Source organism: Eucyclogobius newberryi, unplaced genomic scaffold, assembly GCF_026437365.1.
Source record: "Eucyclogobius newberryi isolate DKJ021-1_F unplaced genomic scaffold, fEucNew1.0.hap1 SCAF_1, whole genome shotgun sequence".
NCBI lineage: Eukaryota > Metazoa > Chordata > Actinopteri > Gobiiformes > Gobiidae > Eucyclogobius > Eucyclogobius newberryi.
This window is the reverse complement of record NW_027315723.1, coordinates 25,383,949-25,406,540: the sequence shown is the minus strand read 5'-3', so window position 1 is coordinate 25,406,540 and position 22,592 is coordinate 25,383,949. Positions and strand designations below refer to the sequence as shown.

The following is a 22,592-nucleotide window of genomic DNA, read 5'->3' as shown; positions in this document are numbered from 1 at the left end:
GCTGTTTCTACGTTATAATAAATCTTCTACTTAGTTTACCCGAATCATATTTCATTCTTGCCTATGGTAGCCCAGAAGGGACATGTTGTTGTTTTTATGCAGACCCAGTTGAGTTCATGAAGAGCAGAGTTTATTATTCGTTTGGAAGGATTTAACACAAAAGGAAACTGTTCTTCTCTTTCAGAGGGAGTTTGTATAGATTACAAAGCATTTTTCTAACAGATTTCTCAATATTTTGGTCTTAATTGTTTTGGTCAATGCTTATGTCATAACCTGGTGCCAAGTCACAGCAGTAAATATAACACATTGTAAACAAATACACACAGCAAACTTTGGTGCACATCAATTATTGAATGCTCTAAAATGCCAATAGCTTTGACAAGCCCTCTGTCATAACGCAGCTTCATGTCACGACTGTAAATACACCGAACAGCAAATGCAGTCTTTGATTTGAATATATGTATGTGTTAGGTCCTTAGGATTCATGTGCATTTTTCTAAATCTTACTCAATATTTTAGTTAGGGATGGTAAAATGTTTTTTTGTGATATCAGAGGGTTTCTGAGGATATTTATATTGTTCTGCTCTGCCCCAGACTGTGAGTGCTTATGTGTTCAATTCTAGTTTGTTCTCAAAACTTTTTTTTTAAAGTTATTTAAGTATGCCAGGATTTAAAAAATAATAACACAAATACCAGATTTAGTTAAAAATCCCACATTTTGTTAATTTGTGAACTTTACTATATCTTAACAAAAAATTCTTAACAAACAATTGCTTTTCATCTCAACTCATAATACTTGAATGCTTAAGGCCAATGGTTATGCTAAACAAGGCATCAGTGGTAGAATAAGTGTTAACCTGCACGTTCATTAAAAAGAAGGTCCTGCAGTGCAGCGAGTGTGGGTGGCTTCCCTACGAGCGCTCCAGTTTCCTCCATCAACCAATAATGGTCAAAGGCTAATCCTCCAGCTATGTTCTGACAAAACCTAGCTCAAGACCTGGACACGCAGATGGGTAAAATGCAGAGGACACATTTCCCTACAAGGGCAATAAAGTATACATTAACCTTAAGCACATCTCTTACAGGACAGTTCACATTACATTCATCCAGCAACATACTATCCTCTATACAGTTAGTGACGAACACTCACCCTTCTCTCTATTGGATTGCTGATTGTAACAGTGACCTGACCTTGTGTTCCAGGCAGCACATAAAAATAGTGCTTTCATTACTGCCTTTTTAGAAAAACATACCTCTTTGTGTTGGTGTTGGTCCTTCATTCTCTTCTACATTGCTGTAAACAAGCCTTTGACCCTTTGAAAACTCTGGAATAATTCAAATACCAAACCTGCATACACTTTACAAGAAGTACTAACCTCTACAACACGCCTTCAACAAACCAGTGACAAGACAGTGAGCGAGCTATTTCGTCAAATCCATCTCGTATTCGCTGGACAAACAATAATCTTACATATACAACTGCATTTTGATGAACCTATTAGTGCAGTATCTCACCGTGTAACCCGCGAGTATACGAGCGTGACCCTAACCACAAGCGTCGCCTACTTAGTCACCTGGTCTGCCGAATGAACGGATGTTATTATTAAGGACCCTGACAGCGTTTCCACCAATTATAGAAGAGCAGCCAGTAACCAGAGCGCGCCGGGCCGGCCACAGTCACATATTGGAGTGTGCGCTTATGAAATGTGACACTGTTTCCACACACCAATTACAGTTAGACAGTGCTACAGCTGCGCAGTGGCTTGGCACTCAGCCACACTATAAGTACCAGTATCGATTGACGGAGAGACACCAGAAAACAGCGAGGAGGGAGAGAGAGAGACGCAGAATACAAAACACCTGGAATACTTCTCTCCATGCTGTTTCAGAGTTTCTAAGCACCATGAGCGATGCTAAATGCCTGTTTTGGGAACTAGGCTGCCTGCAAAACACTTGAATATAGAAAATAAATATTTTAGTTTTGGCAAATCTAAACTCGTGAAATGTGTAGAAAGTTTTAGCTTATTATTATCGCAGTCATATATTCTCAATTCTTTATGGCAAATGATTTTCATAAATAAATCATATGAGTTTGCCATCATTATAAGTTTCCATGAATTGGTTTATGGAACTTATTTATTAAACCTGGGCAACCTGATTCTCAACCAGCAAAACCGGTTGTAGATTTTTAAATCACATATAAATACACTGTAATAATATTATAATTGTCAGGTTTGTGCGCGGCTTTAAAACAGCAGAGCGTAGCTTTCAGCTCTTACTTCATAAAACACGTATTATTAAATGCAGACAGCACAAAACTTTTACAAAAGTCTCTCTGAGGTAAAGCACAAGCTTTGCTCTTTCCATACAAAAAGAAAGAAAAAAACTCAGCTTTAAAGTGGCCTGACGTGACAAATGAAGGAAGCTAAGTCTAACACTTTGTCCAAATGTGTGTATAATGGGTAAACAACACTCAATATGCAGCTATTTTAAATCTAATTAAATCTATCATTTTTATTCATATTATTATTTATTGCCATTATCATTATTATTAGTACTATTACTATGATAATTACTATTACTAATATTATTAGTATTACAACAGTGTATTTATATAGCTAATCTAAGATACTCTTGAATCCTACAATAAAACATGGAAAGATGAGTATTAGTAACCCACTTATACTATGTCTGGAAAGTGCTACAAAAACACAAATTCTTTCTTCTACAAAACACTTGCCCAGACAATCGACTGCGCTAGACCTAATAAAACTTTAAGCTGTGCAAATGAATGGAAAAGGCAGTTTCCTTACTTGGAGCATTGGGCGTGTATCTTTTTGATGGAAACGGCTGGTGTAAGGGAAAGGCTGGTGTAGTGGTGTCGAAACTCAAAAGTGTTTGTGTTTAGAGGCAAACAACAGGGATGAAAGTGACTGGCCTCCCTCATTCAGGCTTTGCACGGTATATACTCCTCTCCTGTCTCTTCTGATCCACCTAATTATCACAGTTTGACAGTATTGGAGAGGAGGAAGCGCACAGGGCCAGGTCGCAAAACGAGGGAAGAGGAAAAATCGTTTCAGCAGCAATGAAAGCAGACAGGAGAATCTCCAAGCAGAGTTTTAAAGACGGCTTTTACAGACAATTTACCTAATGAGGATGTATGGCTTTAAGTATCTTCACAGAACTTGGAGGGCTTATGTCTCCCCTATGAGTGAAAAGGGTTGCTCTATATTTTCTGTGCCATTATGAAGGAATAAAACAGCACTTAACTATGTATAAGGGAAATTGCTGTATGACAAAATACCATAACATATTGACACATTGCTCAAACCCCAACCCCTAGCTGACCAACAGGTCTGCAGTTTGATGTTTTTATTTTTATTTCATATTGGCTCATAATTGAAATCACATTTATTTTGAACCATTACTTATATATTACACTGTATGAAACTGTGGAGAAAGTATAAAAAACCTAATATAATTTTGTAGTATTTGCTCTGGAGAAGTGTCTTTGCTCCAGGTTTTTTCATTTATTTATTGTTGTTTGGTGAAAATAAAAAGTGCTCAACATCCAAGCACAAAACAAGATAAGAAATTCAAATGTGTTATTTGACCAGGTGCAGGCAGAAGCCAAGGCTTATTGTGCCGAGCCTTCTCTTCAACTCTCACGATGGTGGACATGTGTCATTTTGAAGTGCACAGTTCATCAACAAAAACAAAACTACATAATACTGGACAGGAAGAGCACAAGTACCATCCACAAGCACTCCAAGTTTCACAACAACAAAATGCATTTTTATTCTGCTAAGATACTTTTAAACTGAAATAAAGAAGTGGCTTGTATGTACTGTAATATAACTCCTCTACTAGATAAACTCTGTTCCCTCAGCGTCTGTCAAACATACACATTCCCCTTAAATTATATTTACTTTCCCTCTGGGTAAACTTTGTCTTCAATGGTTTAGGGATTTGATTATATTTGACTAAATACATAAACTTAGCAGTATACAAGTCTACCAAGTCATAAAACGTTAAACGCTTTGGTTGTATGAACAATGGGTTACTATTGATTGGTTATGATTGGCAGGATGAGCACACATAACATTCTAAAGTTAATTAGTTTTATTGTTTTGTAATGTAATAGAGTGATCATTGAAATCACAATTGTAAGGTGATTAATTGCACAACTCTATTAGCAATGAATATGATTAGTGAGTAATTAGTGATTAGTAAAGCTGCCAGATAAAAGCAAAGCTTTGGTTAACAATAATGCATTCTTTAACATTATCTGTGTGTAGCTACAACATAAGAAAAAAGAGCGTGGCTAGTATGAACAATATTACTGAATCAAATAAGAATAAATAAATAGAGAGAGAAGAAAAGACGAAGGAGGCAGAGAGCGTCAGAACATTTGCTTCACCCAAAGTGAAAGAACAGATGGGTCTACAGACAATCCAGATCATAAAACCAGTCACAGCTGTCCTCACTGCTAATATTGACTCCCAAAGATATTTTTAGATGAAAAACAACGCTCCTTCGAACAAAAGACAGTGTGTGTTTATTACTATAACACAGCAGGAATGTTATCTTATATTTACAACTATCTGTACTCTGTAGTTTTACAACCCCGCAGCAGCAGCCATTATTCAAAATGTCACCATAAATGTTTTAAAACATGTTTCTTTGGGTATTTTGAGCAAAACCTGCACGTTTTATCACTTCCAGTTGATGAAAAAAAAACAAAAAAACATTCTCCACATGGACAAAGTGGCACAATTGGGAAAAAGAACTTTTGATGTAAAATTGCTATTAGTATTAAATTAGAGATGGGCAATATATCGGTTCCAGTATCAGAGGGTTTTAACCGATATCAGTATGGGCCATTATTTTAAAACAATCTGCCAATATTTGGCACTTTGAGAGGCTGTCAAAGTTCATGCTTCAAAATAAATGTGTTTTCTTGGATTGGTTTAATAGCAGTAATGATCTAATTTATATAATATACAATAGGTATGGAGAATGAAAGAAAAGTAATGGAAATATAGAAAAGTGTCCATGTTTCAGGAAACATCAAGACAAAGACATGAGCTCTACTCACAGCCAATAGTATCTGCAGCGAGGAATGGGCCACCTCTATGAATTGGAAGTCCAGCAGACAGCCCGATATAGAGATGTAGCGGTGGTCCTCAGGTGCCCAGGAGGGGGGAGGGGTGATGGGGGTCACCTTGCACCCCGGCCCGTTCTCCATCCACCAGGAGCGGTGCATGGAGAGGTTAAACGTCAGCACCAGGTCAGAGTCCTGCGGAGACAAGCGGAGGAGCGATATTAGCCGCGGAATTACAATGGCGGGACAAAAGGTCGGACAAGAATGAGAGCCGGGCCAACAGTCAAAGCAGCTTTTCACCACCATTTAATTAAATGCGGACCGTGTGTCATAACTGAGTCTGAGGCGAGGGCTTCGGAGCTAAAAATACTTTGCAGATTTATAATTTTAATGATTCAGGATAAGTCTGATTAGATCTTAATCACAGCATGGAGGGGTTTTAAGATTGAAGATGTGGGAATGGAGAAGCTGCAAGGATCAAGTGATTTGTAAAGTCGAATACTGTAAATTTAATGTCATCACTCCATCAGCAAAGGCTCAGTCTAGAATGCAACGGAGACAAGGAGCTGAGAAACTTTATGATCATATTTTGCCAGCACTAAACCTGAAGAAAGAGAGATGATTGCATCAGACGTAAAACCTACTGTCTCAAACATGAAGCAAACAGAAGGACTTCATTTATAAGAAATATAATAAGAGAAAATTAAAAAAAAAAATCCTCTTTGTCCTTTATTACCTTCAATGTAGGTGTTGGTGAGATTGACAGAAATTAATATTCAATACCAGGAATGTGTGAAAAATGTGCTTGTAAATGTATTTGTTTAGGTTCAAGTTTAGTACAAAACAAGAATGAATCATAAAATAAACCACAATTGCAGAAAAATCACTTTGTACCCTTGTTTGGGAGATTACACAGCCATTTCTGTCATTTTCAATATCATTTTTAATAGGTTTAAATACAGAAAATACACAAATTTTGCCTACCTCCGAAATAGCCATTGCAATATTTCCCTTTTTTTTTATATGTCTCTAAAAACAGAGTCTCAGTGAAAATACGAAAAAAAATTTAGCCTTTTGTTGGTCAGATTTAGACATATTGCTGTATTTATTTTATTTCTTAAGGCTTCGAACGAGCTGAAGTACTTTTAGGAATTTATGAGTCTTTGATGGTCTCGTACTATTCTGGCTGACCAGTTTAATTATCTATAATCTACGTTTTTATCCTGATGTTATGCGCAGCCCTGAGAAAGACTTAGAAGCATAGCAAAACAGAAAATTGGCAATGGGGTTTCTTTATGCAGAATGGTAATGGCGTTCGGCCCTGAACACTGCAGGTGCAATGCAGTTGGATTTTGGAGCAAAGTCCTTCTTCGGAGATGCCCCTTCTCTCTCTCTCTCTGTGGTCTTCGCCTTGGTGTAAATAATGCACATATTAACGGCTCTACTTAGCAAGGACGCACATAGATCATCCGAGAGGCAGCTGGGCTAATGACACGCACACAAACCACACCGGCACCACAGCACACACACACAAACTAACACAAACTTACTGGGCTGGAAATGCTGTATTATACGCCAATGGAATATACACTGGAAACTACTTTGGTGATTAAAAAAAAAAAAAGAAAAAGCTCATATCTGTGAAGAACATACCTATAAGCAAAATAACATGGTCAGTGCAAACTAGAAGGCAATTGTAAGAAATACTAATGGTCACGCTGATATGTATACAATGGCTGAGATCGGTTTGAATGATGTGATTTAAAACTATTCAAACTACCGTATTTTCCGGACTATAAGTCGCACCAGCCAAAAAATGCATAACAGAGAAGAAAAAAACATATGTAAGTTGCAAAAGAGTGAAAATAACAAATAATATCACAAATATGTCGGTCCGGTATAAGTAACTATAAGTATAAGTCGCACTTATAGTCCGGAAAATACGGTATATTTGTATTGCATTCAGTAATTCGGCAGTATTAGTCATTGTTGTCACGATACTAAAATATCAAGTACTTTCATCTAGAGCTGGGTTGAAAAAATCGATTTTCCGATTTTTAATCGATTTGCATATTAATGACCGATTATCGATTCGTACGTCCAAAGATCGATTTAAAAAAAAAAAAAATAATACATATATATTTTTTTTAAATTACAATTTTTTTAATTTTTTTTGGAAAAATGCAGTTTCCAGTCTCCAGTTTCAGTACTGGCAGTGTGTGAGCAGTTTTAAAATAAAAATGCTTTTGGTAGCAACCGCTTTTGGGTGAATTCTTAATTATTTTCAAGCATAATAATAATGCAGTGGTTAGTGTCCCAGTAGAATCCACTGTTGCAGATGTAGTCACCTCAATGATGTCCTCCATTTATTGTCCTGAATCATCTTTCTTGAAGGTGGATTGACCCTTAACCTTTTCATCAGTCTTCCATCAGTAACTACCAATACTTGTAAGATTTGCTGTTTAATATTGATATAATACTAGTTTTAATATGTTGCTTCTCTACACAGTCATGAAGTGAAGGAAACGGTTCAAATACATTTTTCATTTTTAATAACATTAACCCCCGGATCGAATCGAAATCGGATCGAATCGGAAATCAGATCGAAATCGGAGCGAATCGGATGGAATCTGAGAAAATCGGAAAAAATCGATTTTGAAACGTAAAAATCAGAATCGAATCGATTCTTGAAATTTGAATCGAAACCCAGCTCTACTTTCATCATTAAACCCTGTGGTCGTATACTAGTTCTGATATATAATGTTTCAATACTTTTCACATCTGTAAATTAACATAATAATAGGGATTTATAAAAAACTAAAGAGACATAAATAATGGTCATTGAGTAGGTTACTGGCCTAGGACTGACTGTGAAGATCAAAAATACAGTATTGGCCAAATTGTTTCACCAAAATAGTGAAGCTACAAAACTTCTAAGTCTGTCCTGAAGTTATTATAAGTTTAAATTTTAAAGCAGGAAAAGGGTAAACTCAACACGGTTTTCAACAATAATACGCTAAATAAAAGTGAAAATATTAGCCAGCTGCCTACACACGTTTTAGCTCTATATTTTTCTTTTGCTTGTACTAGGAATTATGTGTTAAAACACCAAAGCTACACAGTGACAAAAAAATGAAGCTATTGTGGCAGCAATAAACCTGCAAGTCTCCTGCCAGGTGAAATTGACGTTTTTGTCAATAGAGTCTGGTGGCTTTGAAGAGCGCTTCAGGGCTCCAATTCCCAGTTGGAGAAGACTGTTTGATGGCAAAGTAAAGCTGTGAAAATATTCTCATATAGCCTTCCTCAAATTGATGTTTTTGAGAAAATGTTTTGCTCCTAGCACTATTCACCTCGATGTACAGGCGACGTACAGCGCATATGAGCTTCTGTGTGAATGATTGGCTCTGCTGTGATTCTGTAATTACTTTCTGGCACACACGACACGTCAATGGCTTTTCCCTTTTAACACTAACTGCCCTCGCTCTCATAAATAGTGTAATAGTGTAAAGAAAGACTGGTATCCACACTGGAGAACTCACACAAATGGGACAACGTTGAGCCTTTCCTGTATTTGATCGGTATTCAAACTACTGTGAGATAACACAGCGTTATTAAAGAAAGTGCACTTCTTTTGTTGTGAAAATTCCATTCAATTGTTTGAAAAAGTGATAGTAATTCTCATTGTGATATCTAAATCTGTATTGAGCATTACGTTTTTCCATTAGTGTCAAAATTTAGGCAACACTACAACAAACTGTACTGTATAGACAACATTTTAAAGTGTGTAATTGTGTGGGAATTCACTGGCTTTATGTTTATTTTATTTAATATGGAACAGTGCACATTAATGAACATGTGTTAGTTTATGTGCCAGAGTTATGTTAATTTTCAAATGTCGTTGTGTTCTTAGGCAAGACACTTCACCCACATTGCCTAGTGCTATATAAATACACTGTAATAATGACAATAATAACAATAACTGCGCTGTTTTAAAAGGGTCTAGAGGAAAAAGCCATTGCAGTCAGTGTTAGAAGAAGAAGCAACATTTCACAGCAGCGTGCCTTTTGCCAGATTTAGCTTGACGTATTGCAGCCAAGAATGCAAGAGGCAGATCTTTATACAGAGCTTTACCTGCATTTATCTGCCCTCCACGCAAACATTATTGTCGACATTCTTCATATTGCCATTAAAACACTCATCTCCTCCTCTGCTTCTCCTGCCCTCTCTCTATTTTGCTGTAATGAGTAAAAGGCTAATTAAAAAAAGAGCTCTGATTAATGCCATCTTCCTTTTTAAAGTGTAAAATCGTTCAAAATTTCCGCCCGTCCGTCAGCGCTTTGCCCCAAAAGAAGACACATTTTATTCTCAAATGTCTTCCTCTCCCCTATTTTAGATGCCCATTATTTAACATGGTCTCTATCTTTCTAATGGACACTTAAAGACAGACACACAAAAGTAATTATTATTGGAAAAGCCATTTCCTGGACTTTATTAAACGGTACTTAACATAAAGGTCAGGCTGATAATGTGCACTGCCACTTGTGGATCATTGGGACTAAATAGTTTCCAATTACATTAATCTATAAAAAAAAAAAAAAAAAAAGTTGTGGTGGAGACAGCACAGGGAATATTTTGAGTTTTCACTCGATCTTACACTATTCCTGCCACACTCCAGGGTAGTGCGCAGTAAGTAGGTCAGCGTGACGTATGATGTGGATTCAAAAAACGTACAACAGCTCGCCAAGACCAACGCAACGGGAACTATTCTTACACATTCATAAGTAGGTCATTAAGTATATTATTCTACACTTAGACTTAGACCTAAATAATGTATCGACTTGATCTGGATTCAACCAATATAAAGTAAAATCCCAACTTTTAGCGAACTAGGCCAACGACATGTCAGTCACTGCTCAAGAGACAGACGTGGTAATCTTTGAGTTCTAGTTAGAGTTAAATGTTGAAATAGCTGGAGTTATGACTGTAAATAATTGAACCGAATGAATAGCACTACAGGTTCTTTAGAGCTGTAGTGTTAAATGGGGAGAGAGGTGGTAGAGACATTCGCCAAATGACCGTGCAACGCCTTAAAGCACTGCACGCGCCGGCTTTAGCACAACAGTACCTGAAATCATTTGTCGGTTTTATTGTCATCATGTTTTACTGCAATCGAACCGACCAACAAAGACGTTCCTCAAACACTTTGTGCTGCATGAGCCGTTATGTACTTGGAAGGAGCTTATTGCAAATAAACTATTCTCACAGGTTTTATAAGTACCATATGTTCAGGACTATAAGTCACACCAGCCAAAAATGCATAATAGAGAAGAAAAAAACATGTATATGTATGTATGAAATGCGGTTGCAAGTGTGAAAATAACAAATAATATCACATATAAGTCGCTCCGGAGTATAAGTATAGAAGTAGAAATATTAGTATAAGTCGCACCCCGGCCAAAACTATGAAAAACGGTGCAACTTACAGTCTGGAAAATACGGTATATCATCAAGTATATTATTGTACACACACAGTTTAGACTTGGACCTGGATAATGGTTCGACTGGATCAGCGTTCGACCAATAGCAACTTTTTGTGGATGACTCAAATGTCGACGTCAGATTAAAGTTGTATCTTCTGACGTCGTCCTCTGTCTCAAGAGCATTCCAGACTTTGAAATCGTCAAGTTGCAGTTTAGAGCTAAAGGTTGCTGGAGTTAATAAAACAGCACTACAGGTTCTTTTTTTTTACAACTGTAGTGAGAACATCGGCGAACGGTCATGGCCGGGAATCGAACTCACGACACCGTGACGGAAGGAACCACGACCGTCGACTGTATTGTCATCGTATTTCGACGCAAACGAATGGACAAACAAATTCCTCCAACGCTTTCGAACCCGCACGACATTCCCCGTTAAGTAAGACTTCTCGGTGGGATTGGTGAAAAAAAATGGGACACTGAAACTGTCAGTGCAGTACCGAACTTGTCCAATCCAATCAATATTACCTAAACTGACCACAGAAACAGCTAGAGTTGTGATGGTCATTAAAATGGGCTCCCGGCTATTGCGCGGTGCTGTCAGAGTCCGTCCGAGGCCTGGAAATAAAGTTAGGCTGCTGGAAATAATCTTCAGTGTGAAACTATGGTAATAAATCATGCTGTGGAAAATAAGAGTCAAGCTGAGGGACAGATAGAGGTGTGAATCAGATTTGGGAGGAAATGCCAGATGTTATATCGAAAATAACATGACGTGATGAAGTGATGGGGACAGACCAGGCCGCAAATCTGTCCTCGCATATCAAGTCGTAGCTAATAGTCAGGGCTGAATGACTTTGTTAAATATTTCATGCGCTAATACAAAAAGGTATTTAAAACTCTTTACACGCTTATTTGGAATATTGATTTGACTGAAATTACTTATGGCTGCTTCCAATGAATCTCAATACTATTATTATTGTCATATTATCTCAGTTTTACAATTATACTCACGATTCGATAAGATACACGATATACGGCTCATAATACGGCGATAATTGATATATCGCTCATGATATTCTATGATATATATCACTATTTTTGAAAGAACCCAATACATTTTAACGATATTTCTCTTTGTTAAACCTGGACCTGCACAAACTCAAAATGAAATACCGTATTTTCCAGACTATAAGTCGCACCAGAGTATAAGTCGCCAAAAAATGCATAATAGAGAAGAAAAAAACACATATAAGTCGCTCCGGAGTATAAGTATATAAGTATAAATATAAGTATAAGTCGCACTCCGGCCAAAACTATGAAAAGGTGCGACTTATAGTCTGGAAAATACGGTACAGCCATTTCAATCATCAAAACAAGTTTCCTTTCTTTAAGCAACAAAATTGTAGCGCGGTCACAAAATAATTCAGGAAATTATACCAAAACTTACTCATGGCGATATATCGATACAGCATCCCATGATATCGATACTGTATGCCCAAATGAAGCGTCAGGATATATTGATATTTGGATATATTGATATTATGAGTTACTATAAACTTGCCACCTTATGTCATTTTTAGTTCAAATTTCAGACACTTTTTCCTTAAGCGGCAGCTGCACTACTTCGATTTCTGCTCAACTAAAGCAACAATGGGCCAAATTTAACAAATATGAAAGTGACTTTAAAATCACCAGCCTCATGTGTCAATGTCTAACTATTGATGTTCTTTTTATGAGGTTTGACTCCACGCCATTGTTGAGCCGTCAGGCCTCAAAATGAACGCTCCCCCATGTAAACTTCAAACAATAGATGAACAATAGCTTGGTGGTTTTAGGTTGGCATTTTAAATTTGGTCATTAATTAGAAACTTGTGGCTTTGTGAGGTTGTGTAGTAGAACTTCTGTTATCGTAGAAGTAGCTGATGAAGGGCACATTCACATTTGCATATAAACCACATCAAAACTGGAGCTAAACCGGGACTAAACCTAGAGCTAAACTAAAGACTAGAACAGGACCAAACCAAGTCTACATCAGGACTAAACTGGGCTCAAACCAGAACCAAACCATGACAAGCGAGATATGTTGGCTGTGATCCTGAATAGTTTCTACTTTTTGTGCCATTTTTATTGCACTTTGTTGTTTTTATGTCCAGGTTTTGTATTAATGAAAACACACTCACCACCACTTACCAATCTGAGTGCGCTAAACATCCAAATCCAATTCTTTGTTGCCCCCAAACGGGTCAGACCACGCTCCCAGGCCAAGTCATAGAACCAAACAGGTAAACAAGGGGCTGCACGTTAGTAATTCAGCATTGGCACTAAAGTTTTGTAGCTATAAATGCTAAACAAAACGGCTATCATACGCACATTTAACAGCATTTGACATGTTCACTGCGGCAAAAATAAACACCTCAGGAGGGAGGCTATAGTTTGTTTCTCTGCCGATCTGAACACATGGCTACTATTCTTCAAGCTGTTTCTAAATGTCTCTCTTTGTCTGCTCCTAGAGTGATCGAACTACACTTTTACACGCGCCAACAATACGACTACACACGGCCTTCTCCACGTGTGTTATTGACGTCTGGGGGATTGAAACCTCCATGATAGTTCCACGTTTACATGCGTTTTGAACATTGGATTTAAATTGGACTATGCCAGTTTTGCAGTTTACTCCGGCTGCTTGTAATCGTAGTGACAGATGAGAGATATACTGATGGACAGACATTTTTACTGAATTGAAAAAAGTGTAACACTGTAAACCAGAAAATCTGCAATGGCTGAAGCCATTGCTGGAGTGTCTGCGTCAATTAAGGTTCCCATTAGCCCATTAGTAAACGTTTTATAATCCATTAATAATCATGTGTTAATGGGCTCTTTGGCATTTTGGACTTTCCCATTGACTGAAATGTATGCACTGCAGACTGTTTTGGACATTTTAGAACTATGTATTTGGGTCTCAAAGCTCCTGATATGGACACAATGAATGGATACCACTGGAATGCACTCTGGGCGGCATGAAAAAAGGCCATCGCAAAGAAATGAATGACACAAACCTCACCAACGATCAAGCACTGGACTGACATAGTAACACATCAGACAAATGAAAACAATGACATTCAGAGTTAATTTTGAAATGGATACATTTGGCCAACTTTAGAACAAATGGGACCTTTATTTTACTTTAGATGTGCCATGATTATTTTTATTGAAACATTTGCACTCTGGTCTGTTCTGTTTGCTTGTTTTTTTAAGTTTAATCTTTTCATTATTATCATTTTTTAAATATAATAATCATTTGTTATATGTTAATGAGCACTAATAAAACATTGACCAGTATTTAACACTTTATTGAAAACAGTTTGATAAGCTGCTTAGAAATGCTCTTACAAACTTTTGCACATGGTTTATAAACACACATGTCTTTGTTTAATGGCTTATCAATGTTTATAAGGCGTTATAAGCATCTATAAAATGTCTAAGTGCTTAATAATGCATTTATAAAGTGTTGTGTACTGAGGAACTTTATTCTAAAGAGATAAGGGTTGATTGGTATAATTGGCTCATCTTCTTGTGAAGTTGTGCAAACATACTTAAGTATATATCATAATAGCACCTTTTGTCATAAACTGGTATAAACCATGTACAGGTAACACTGTTCCTGCAGTGACAAAAACATACCATGTCGTATTGATCTTACACACCTCTTCTTCGTATTGGATTCTCCTTGCTTATTAAGTCATGCGGATCCCAGTCTCTGCAGTGATAAATTGGTGATTTAACTTGCCATATTGAGCGAGAAATTCTAGCTTGCTAAAAAACCCCACTTGTAACCATCTGGATGCGTGCGTCGGATCAAGCACCCTCGTACACCTCGATATTTCCTGCCTTTTTAATGCACACACTCGAACACACAAACAAAGTGTCTGATTTGGAGTGCTCTGTGGAGGATCATGCACTTGTGCTCTGTGGTCTTTGTCTCTGGCTGTGGGCTGGTGCCGCTCCACTGAACCACATCTGTCGGCCCCGCTGCCTCGGGCCCTGCCTCCACAACGCCGTCCTGCCCTCTGCTCCAACCCAGAACAACCCCCCTCCAAGCTCTTCTCCTCAATTTACCAGCGCTCCGTTCCTGCTTTTGTCTTCCGTTCCCTCGAGATGGAGGAAAGAGAGGTCTGGTCAGCACCCCAATATGATGTACCCTGACAGCGTTGAGTGTAGGTAATGGCCTTTTTAAAGCTAACTGGGTTTCAATTGGAAAGGGGAAGTTGGATAAGAAGGTTTATTAGAGAAAAGCAGAAGAAAAGTATAAAGAAAAGTTTGAATGCCTTTTGAAATGGTTTTTACGTAACTTTCTGCATTATTTGCCAAATCTATTCATTGAGACAGGTGAAAACAATAGTTCATTGTCAGCTTTACAATGTCTTTTTAATCAAATGTACAATGAATAAATATGAATGAACAATAAAACACAATTAAATCAAAAACACAATTCGATTTTGTCTTATTAAATAGCAGAAAAATTTGATTATTTTGGTCATAAAAAATCGCTAATCGCAAAAGTTTGCCATACAGGTGATCTTAGATTAGTAGTGCATATTTGAGGCTGCGTCATTTCCTGGAATTCAGTTGATTTCAAAGTCAATACTGGCCAAAATAGGTCAGTTCTACACTAGAGGGCAGCAGTGTGCCCCAAGCGCCCACTGAACTTCAAATTTTTGTGAAGTGGTTAATACCTTTTAGAAACAGGATGTGCCCCATTTACCAAAGTATAAAAATATTTACTGCTTCATTCAATACTTTCACTGAGACGAGGCCTGGGACGACGTTGAAAATGTGTGTCACGATAATCAAAATAATTATGCTTAACGATAAAATAACAATAATGATTAAAATAGCGAACGGTTTAAAAATGTACGTTTCCCTTTCTAAAACTAAGAATCATTTATTATGGAATGTACTTTGTTCTAAGTGAAAATAACAAACTATCTAGAAGAAAACATCATGAATAAGTGGCTTTTATCAGCACATTCTGGTGGTATAACTGCAATTTTCTTTGTTGGCAAATATCACGATTATACAACATGCACAACAAACAATTATTCTCTACCATTGTTTATAAAATAATAAACACTACTATAGTTTATTGTCACACCCCTGAGACTCATTCAGTGTCAGTACTTTCACTGAGACTCATCCAGGATCAGAAAGTGTCTACAGTCGCTTATGTGTCGTTTTGATGACTCACAAAAGCAGACAGAATAATAGTTTTAATTTTGTGACATACCAAAGTCAAAGAAAAATCTAAATAACTCGCCCTTGTCATCATTATTTGGATATGATGTGAATCGTGATGCGTTTCATGTCGGCAGATTAGAGGCGACGCACACGCCTACGATCAATCAAGTCAAAACTGAAAAACTGAAAAAACTAAAGAAACTGCTAGACCTTTGTAAATACGGAAATGTAAAATTAGCTCATCAGTTTCTCTTTCAATCTTCTCTCTCATATGTTTATGCTTCTGGATGTTTAAAATGTGCACAGTGAACTGATCCCTGAAAGGAAAACAAACAGTAAAACAAACAGTAAATGGCAAATCTAGTTGAAATCTTTATCTTTTCTTTCAAAGCTGTGTCGTAAATACAATTCCCCATTACAATCTGGACTCTTCTGTTTTAGGTGAGAGCGACTATCATCAGCTGTGGCCTTGGTTCACACTGGACACTTTAGAGACACAACCCATCGCTCTCACCTGCTTCAATTATGCAAGTCCGCGATGCGAGATGGAGCGCACGCCGCCACTACAACTTCTTAACACGAGGCAGACGTTGCGGCTCATAAGTTGTGTAAAATTATAAGTGAAATGAATGATTTGCACTCTGGAAAAGCTGTCAACTGGATTTTTTTTACCACGGCATCTTTCTCACTTTTTGGTTCCTGCCATTTCAGCCGAGCCTCGTCACTTTTTGACATGTTGAAATGGTAAAATGTCCGCGGTAAAAATGAAGCCGTGCACATTGTCAATACAGAGTGTTTGCAGTGGTGAGAGCCTTAAGGGGAAAAGTGCCGTGACCATAAATAAATCCACAGAGAATTACATTGCTTGACCTAGATTCTATGATTAGCAGCAAATTACATTCACGCAACGGGGAAAATCTCCACTTGTTTCATTCCAACATCATTTAGCTCTTATTATACCTTTATTTTTTCAATTTCACAAAGTAGAGATGTGAACATTTTAGAGCAACATTAAATGCATTATTTAAATTCAATCTACACTGCAAACAAGTAAATCTACATTTAAAGTGCTGTTTGATCTAGTTTATGTCATATTGACTCACTTACTCGAGTAATGTTCATGAGACAATGTGAGTAAAATAATAAAATAAATAAATAACCAGCTGAAAGTATGGATGAATAATAATAAATTCAACATATAAATAAGTAATAGTTGTTATAGTGAAGGAAAGGCAAGATTAAATTACATTTTTTATATATTTATTTGCTCATAATCTGTCAATCCTTTTGGCCTTGTTTGTACAAAAAAATAATAATAATGTAGGTAAAAGGGAATTCATGATGTGTATTTTAGAACTTCATGTCACAGATTAAGTGTGTATTTTATGTAGTAACTATATTGATGGATATTGAATTTTAATTTTGCTTTATTTTAGGAGGTATTGCTCAGGATAAACCATACATTGAATTATGAAATATTTGTATTTTTAGCAGAATTGCAGTAATTGTAATACTAAAATTGGATAAGTCGATGCCCCTACAATAAGGGATATAACTTTGGAGGATATCTTCTGTCAATGGCTGGCTGGATGTGTGTGCATTGTTTGGACAGTGCGACTAAGGGAAAAGAGTCCCAGATTTTCCCCTTGAGTGCTTCAGCATCTGCTCCCCTCTGTCACTGCAGCCCCGGAGGACATGCACGCACCAATAATACACCAGAGCGGCCAGAACACCCACACCTCCTCCACTGCACATGTGCAACGCCCGCTACGTCGTGCAGTCTAGACAGTGAATCTGACTTAAGGGCAAAGAAAGTAGACAACATTAGCAACATTGGCCTAACTGAGTATTATAGCTATGCCAGACTATCCATTGTGACTCAAGGGGGATAAAAATAGCAATTCCTCTGACTAAAAACAAAAATATCAGATGAAATAAGCCTGTATAGCTTTGTGCCTGTGCCTTAGTGATTACAGTGGCTGTTTTGGACCGCAGTCAGCTCATTAACATGGACAGGAACTATTACAGTAACTATGATTAACTGTGACAAGGCAAATCCATTGTTCATACGTTTGTTAAACCTTGAATTTTGTTGAATTGTAGAGAAAAAAGTATTTGGGGAAAAGGATCTATTATTTGATAAAAGAAAATAGAGAAAGCAAGAGAGAAAAAAGTACAATAGGAGAAAGAAAAAGATACAAATTAAACCTTGAAGTTTAAACTTTTTTGGGGGCAAAAATAATCTGAAAATAAAAAGAGTATTGTGTGAAAAAAGAGAGGAAAAGAGAGAGAGAAAAACAATAGCAGAAATAAAAAAGTACCATAGTTTAAACAAAAAATTATAACAAATATGGCCGCAAGCGGCAATGATCGGCCCTCGCTACGCCGCCGCCACGCCGCAAGAGGAGGGGGCGCTAACGCGCCCCAATTGTCCTTTTATTACGCCTACTGCTGAATCTGTGACGCTGTCACATCTTCTCCCCTTTGTTTTACCATCAAAAAGCAATTTTATTTTGAATTCTTGGCAAAATGTGCGGCTTTGCCGCACAGACACCGTGACTCTTTGAATAAAAATGTGGATACCTTTTGATGGTCCACCCCTGAAGATGAGTCTCACTAAATTTCAGGTTAATAGGGCTAACGCCCTGGGAGGAGTTTGTGAAAGTCTAAAGTGTAAACATGTTCTGGCGATTTCCCCATCGGAATAACATGGGAGGTTTTGGTCATCGCTACGGCAACGCCATAACAATTATGACATGGGTCTCACTGACTTTTTTGATGGGGATGCCAAAATTGAGTTGTGTGTCAAATTTCAGATAATTTCGCAAAACTAAACATTCAACCTCCATATAAAATCTGTAGGGGGCGCTGTGGCGCCAAATAAATTTATTTCACTTCAAGTAGGTTTAGGGCAAAGAGTTTAACAACTGATTCTAATTTGACGCAATTCGGACTTTATCTGCGCAAACGGCAGAAATTTTACATATGGGAGATTTCTGAAATTCTAGCTACAGTTTGCGGCTTCGCCGCTCAGAGACCGTGAGAGGTATCAATGTAATTTGGATAACTTTTGATGTCCCACTCCTCAGTAGCATTTTCACCAAATTTCAGCTTTTTAGGGCCAACGCCCTGGGAGGAGTTCGTAAAAGTACGACGTTTGGAAAAACTCCGAAGTCATATTTAGCCATTTTTGAAGCAATATGGCCGACATTTGGTTGGGCAGACGGCGTTGCCGTAATAATATTTTTTACTTCTCTTGTCACCATCTACCTCTGCGCCAAATTTCATGATTCTACGATCAGATTTTTTTTGGGTCATTTCCCATCCCTCAATGCATTTTTGGTACATTTGGGGGCGCTGACGCGCCAATTTTTTTATTTTAGAAAAGGGAAATAGCCAGAATGTAGAGAGGCACGATTTTTAGAGGTGTGCAAATTTTTGTGACTTTTCGTCAATGTTCACTGGGTGAAAAATGGGGGGGTTGGTCCCGAGAAGAAGAAGAAAGAATTAAAGCCGCAAGCGGCATTCAACGGCCCTCGCGGGCCGCCGGCCTTCCGACTCTGCGCTTTCGACTTGATAAAGATGGCGCCCTTATTGTGTGTTGAATTAAAAAAGAACTTGACAGACGGGGACACATTGGACATGGCCAATCCAGTGCAAATCAACACAAGTGTCAGTCAAATTTGCTGCGCCGCCGCACAGAGACCTTAGCACTTGGAATAAAAATATGGATAACTTTTGATGCCCCGCTTGTGTAGATGATTTTTCCCAAAGTAAAGCTTGATCGAGCTATTGCCCACGGAGGAGTTTGTTAAAGTGTGAAGCGTAAATGTGAACATTTCAAGGATTTGGCGTTTTTCCCATTTGTGACAGTATATTTGCAGCTCCACGGCACAGAGACCGTACCACTTAAAATCAAAATATGACTAACTTTTGATGCCCCGTTTGTGTAGATGATTTTCCCCAAATATGAGCTTGATCGGGCAATCGCCCTAGGAGGAGTTCGTTAAAGTGTGAAGCGTAAAAATGTGGTCATTTTAGAGATTTCGCTGTTTTCACATTTCTGACATATATTTGCGGGTCCGCCACACAGAGACCGTAGCACTTAGAATCAAAATATGGATAAGTTTTGATGCCCCGCTTGTGTAGATGATATTCTCCAAATATGAACTTGATCGGACAATCACCCTAGGAGGAGTTCATTAAAGTGTGAAGCGTAAAAATGTGGTGATTTGAGCGATTCTACGATTTTCCCATAAGGATAACATGGGATGTTTCTGTCAACGCTACGGTTACGCCGTACAAAATATGACTTTGGCTCTCATACTTTTATGATCAGGATGGCAAATTAGAATTTTGTTCAAAATATCATGTCATTTGGAAAAACTCTATTGTTTATAGACCACTCTGAAGGCCAAATAGTCAGAATTCTGGGAAACGTTTGCGGCTCCGTCGCACAGAGACCGTAAAAGTTATCCTTAAAATTTGGATAACTTTAGATGCCCCACTTGTCTAGAGGACGTACACCAATTTTGAGGTTGGTGGGCAAAACGCACTAGGAGGACTTCGTTAAAGTGTAAAACATAAAAATGTGGTAATTTGAGAGAGTTTGTGGTTTTCCCATAGGGATAACATGGGAGGTTTCTGTCATCGCTACGACTACGCAGTAAAAAATTAGGCATTTTTGTGATTGGCTTTTGTGATTGGGACGGCAAAGTAGAATTTTGGGTAAAGTTTAGACAATTTTGGTAAAACTAATTTTTGACCTTCAATGTTAATTTAAAGGTCACTCTGTAGGGGGCGCTATCGCGCCCATTTCAATTTTGTCAGCCTAAACTGGTCCAAACTAGAAAGTTTAACAACTGATTCAAATTTGGTCCTAATCGGACTTGTTTTGATCAAATGGGAACAATTTTTAGATCTGCAATATTCCAAAATAAGTTGTCCAACTTTGCGGCTGCGCCGCACACAGACCGTAAAAGGTATCTCAAAAAATTGGATAACTTTAGATGTCCCACTTGTCCAGAGGACGTACGCCGATTTTGAAGTCGGTGGGCAAAACGCCCTAGGAGGAGTTCGTCAAAGTTTGACGTAAACAAAATGGCTAACTCAGCTTGTTTTCATTTTCAAAGGAAGATGGCGGCCATAGGGTAAGTCTGGGGGCGTGGCCACAATAATATTTTTTTTTGTCCTCACGAGAGGAATGCGTGTCCCGAATTTCGTAGCTTTACGACAAAGTTGACCTCGGGGCGTCTCCCATAGGCGCAATGTATTTTGACTTTTGTCGGTGGCGCTGTCGCGCCATTTTTTAACGAAAAAAAAAATGGCCCAGAAAAAATCAAATTTTTCGCCGATTCTGAATTTTGGGCAAAGTTTGGTGAGTTTTTGAGCATGTTCAGGGGGTCAAATTAGAGCTCAAAAAGCAGAAGAACAAGAAAAATAAAAATAATTAAAGCCGCAAGCGGCATCCAACGGCCCTCGCGGGCCGCCGGCCTTCCGACTCTGCTCTCTGCATTTTACAGAGATGGCGCTAACGCAATTGTCTAAGAACTAAGACAGCGACACATTGGACATGTACAATGCTGTGCTTAACCAGTGCAAATGAACACAAATGTCGGTCAAATGTGCAGCTCCAGCGCACAGAGACCGTGACACTTGGAATAAAAATATGGATAACTTTTGATGCTCCGCTTGTGTAGATTATTTTTCCCAAATATGAGCTTGATCGAGCTATTGCCCACAGAGGAGTTCATTAAAGTGTGAAGCATAAATGTGAACATTTCAAGGATTTGGCGTTTTTCCCATTTGTGACAGTATATTTGCAGCTCCACGGCACAGAGACCGTAGCACTTAAAATCAAAATATGGATAACTTTTGATGCCCCATTTGTGTAGATGATTTCCCCAAATATGAGCTTGATCGGGCAATCGGCCTAGGAGGAGTTGGTGAAAGTGTGAAGCGTGAAAATGTGGTCATTTTGGAGATTTCGCTGTTTTCCCATTTCTGACATATATTTGCGGGTCCGCCACACAGAGACCGTAGCACTTAGAATCAAAATATGGATAAGTTTTGATGCCCCGCTTGTGTAGATGATTTTCCCCAAATATGAGCTTGATCGGACAATCGCCCTAGGAGGAGTTTGTTAAAGTGTGAAGTGTAAAAATGTGGTGATTTGAGCGATTCTACGATTTTCCCATAAGGATAACATGGGATGTTTCTGTCAACGCTACGGTTACGCCGTACAAAATATGACTTTGGCTCTCATACTTGTATGATCAGGATGGCAAATTAGAATTTAGTGCAAAATGTCATGTCATTTGGAAAAACTCTATTGTTTATAGGCCACTCTGAAGGCCAAATAGTCAGAATTCTGGGAAACGTTTGCGGCTCCGTCGCACAGAGACCGTAAAAGTTATCCTTAAAATTTGGATAACTTTAGATGCACCACTTGTCTAGAGGACGTACACCGATTTTGAGGTTGGTGGGCAAAACGCACTAGGAGGAGTTCGTTGAAGTGTAAAACATAAAAATGTGGTAATTTGAGAGATTTTGCGGTTTTCCCATAGGGATAACATGGGAGGTTTCTGTCATCGCTACGACTACGCCGTAAAAATTTAGGCATTTTTGTGATTGGCTTTTGTGATCGGGACGGCAAAATAGAATTTTGGGTAAAGTTTAGACAATTTTGGTAAAACTAATTTTTGACCTTCAATGTTAATTTAAAGGTCACTCTGTAGGGGGCGCTATCGCGGCCATTTCAATTTTGTCAGCCTAAA

The 22,592-nt window shown here is 38.1% G+C and overlaps 1 protein-coding gene across 1 annotated transcript in view; it reads right to left on the bottom strand.

The window, feature by feature from the left end:
- The window catches only part of nkain2 (sodium/potassium transporting ATPase interacting 2), a 180,714-nt gene that overhangs the window by 35,963 nt on the left and 122,159 nt on the right, over nt 1–22,592 (bottom strand). Inside the window, exon 4 of the mRNA XM_072441066.1 lies at nt 5,099–5,299. Coding sequence (XP_072297167.1) covers nt 5,099–5,299 — 201 coding nt within the window. The remainder of the gene's footprint in view (nt 1–5,098; nt 5,300–22,592) is intronic.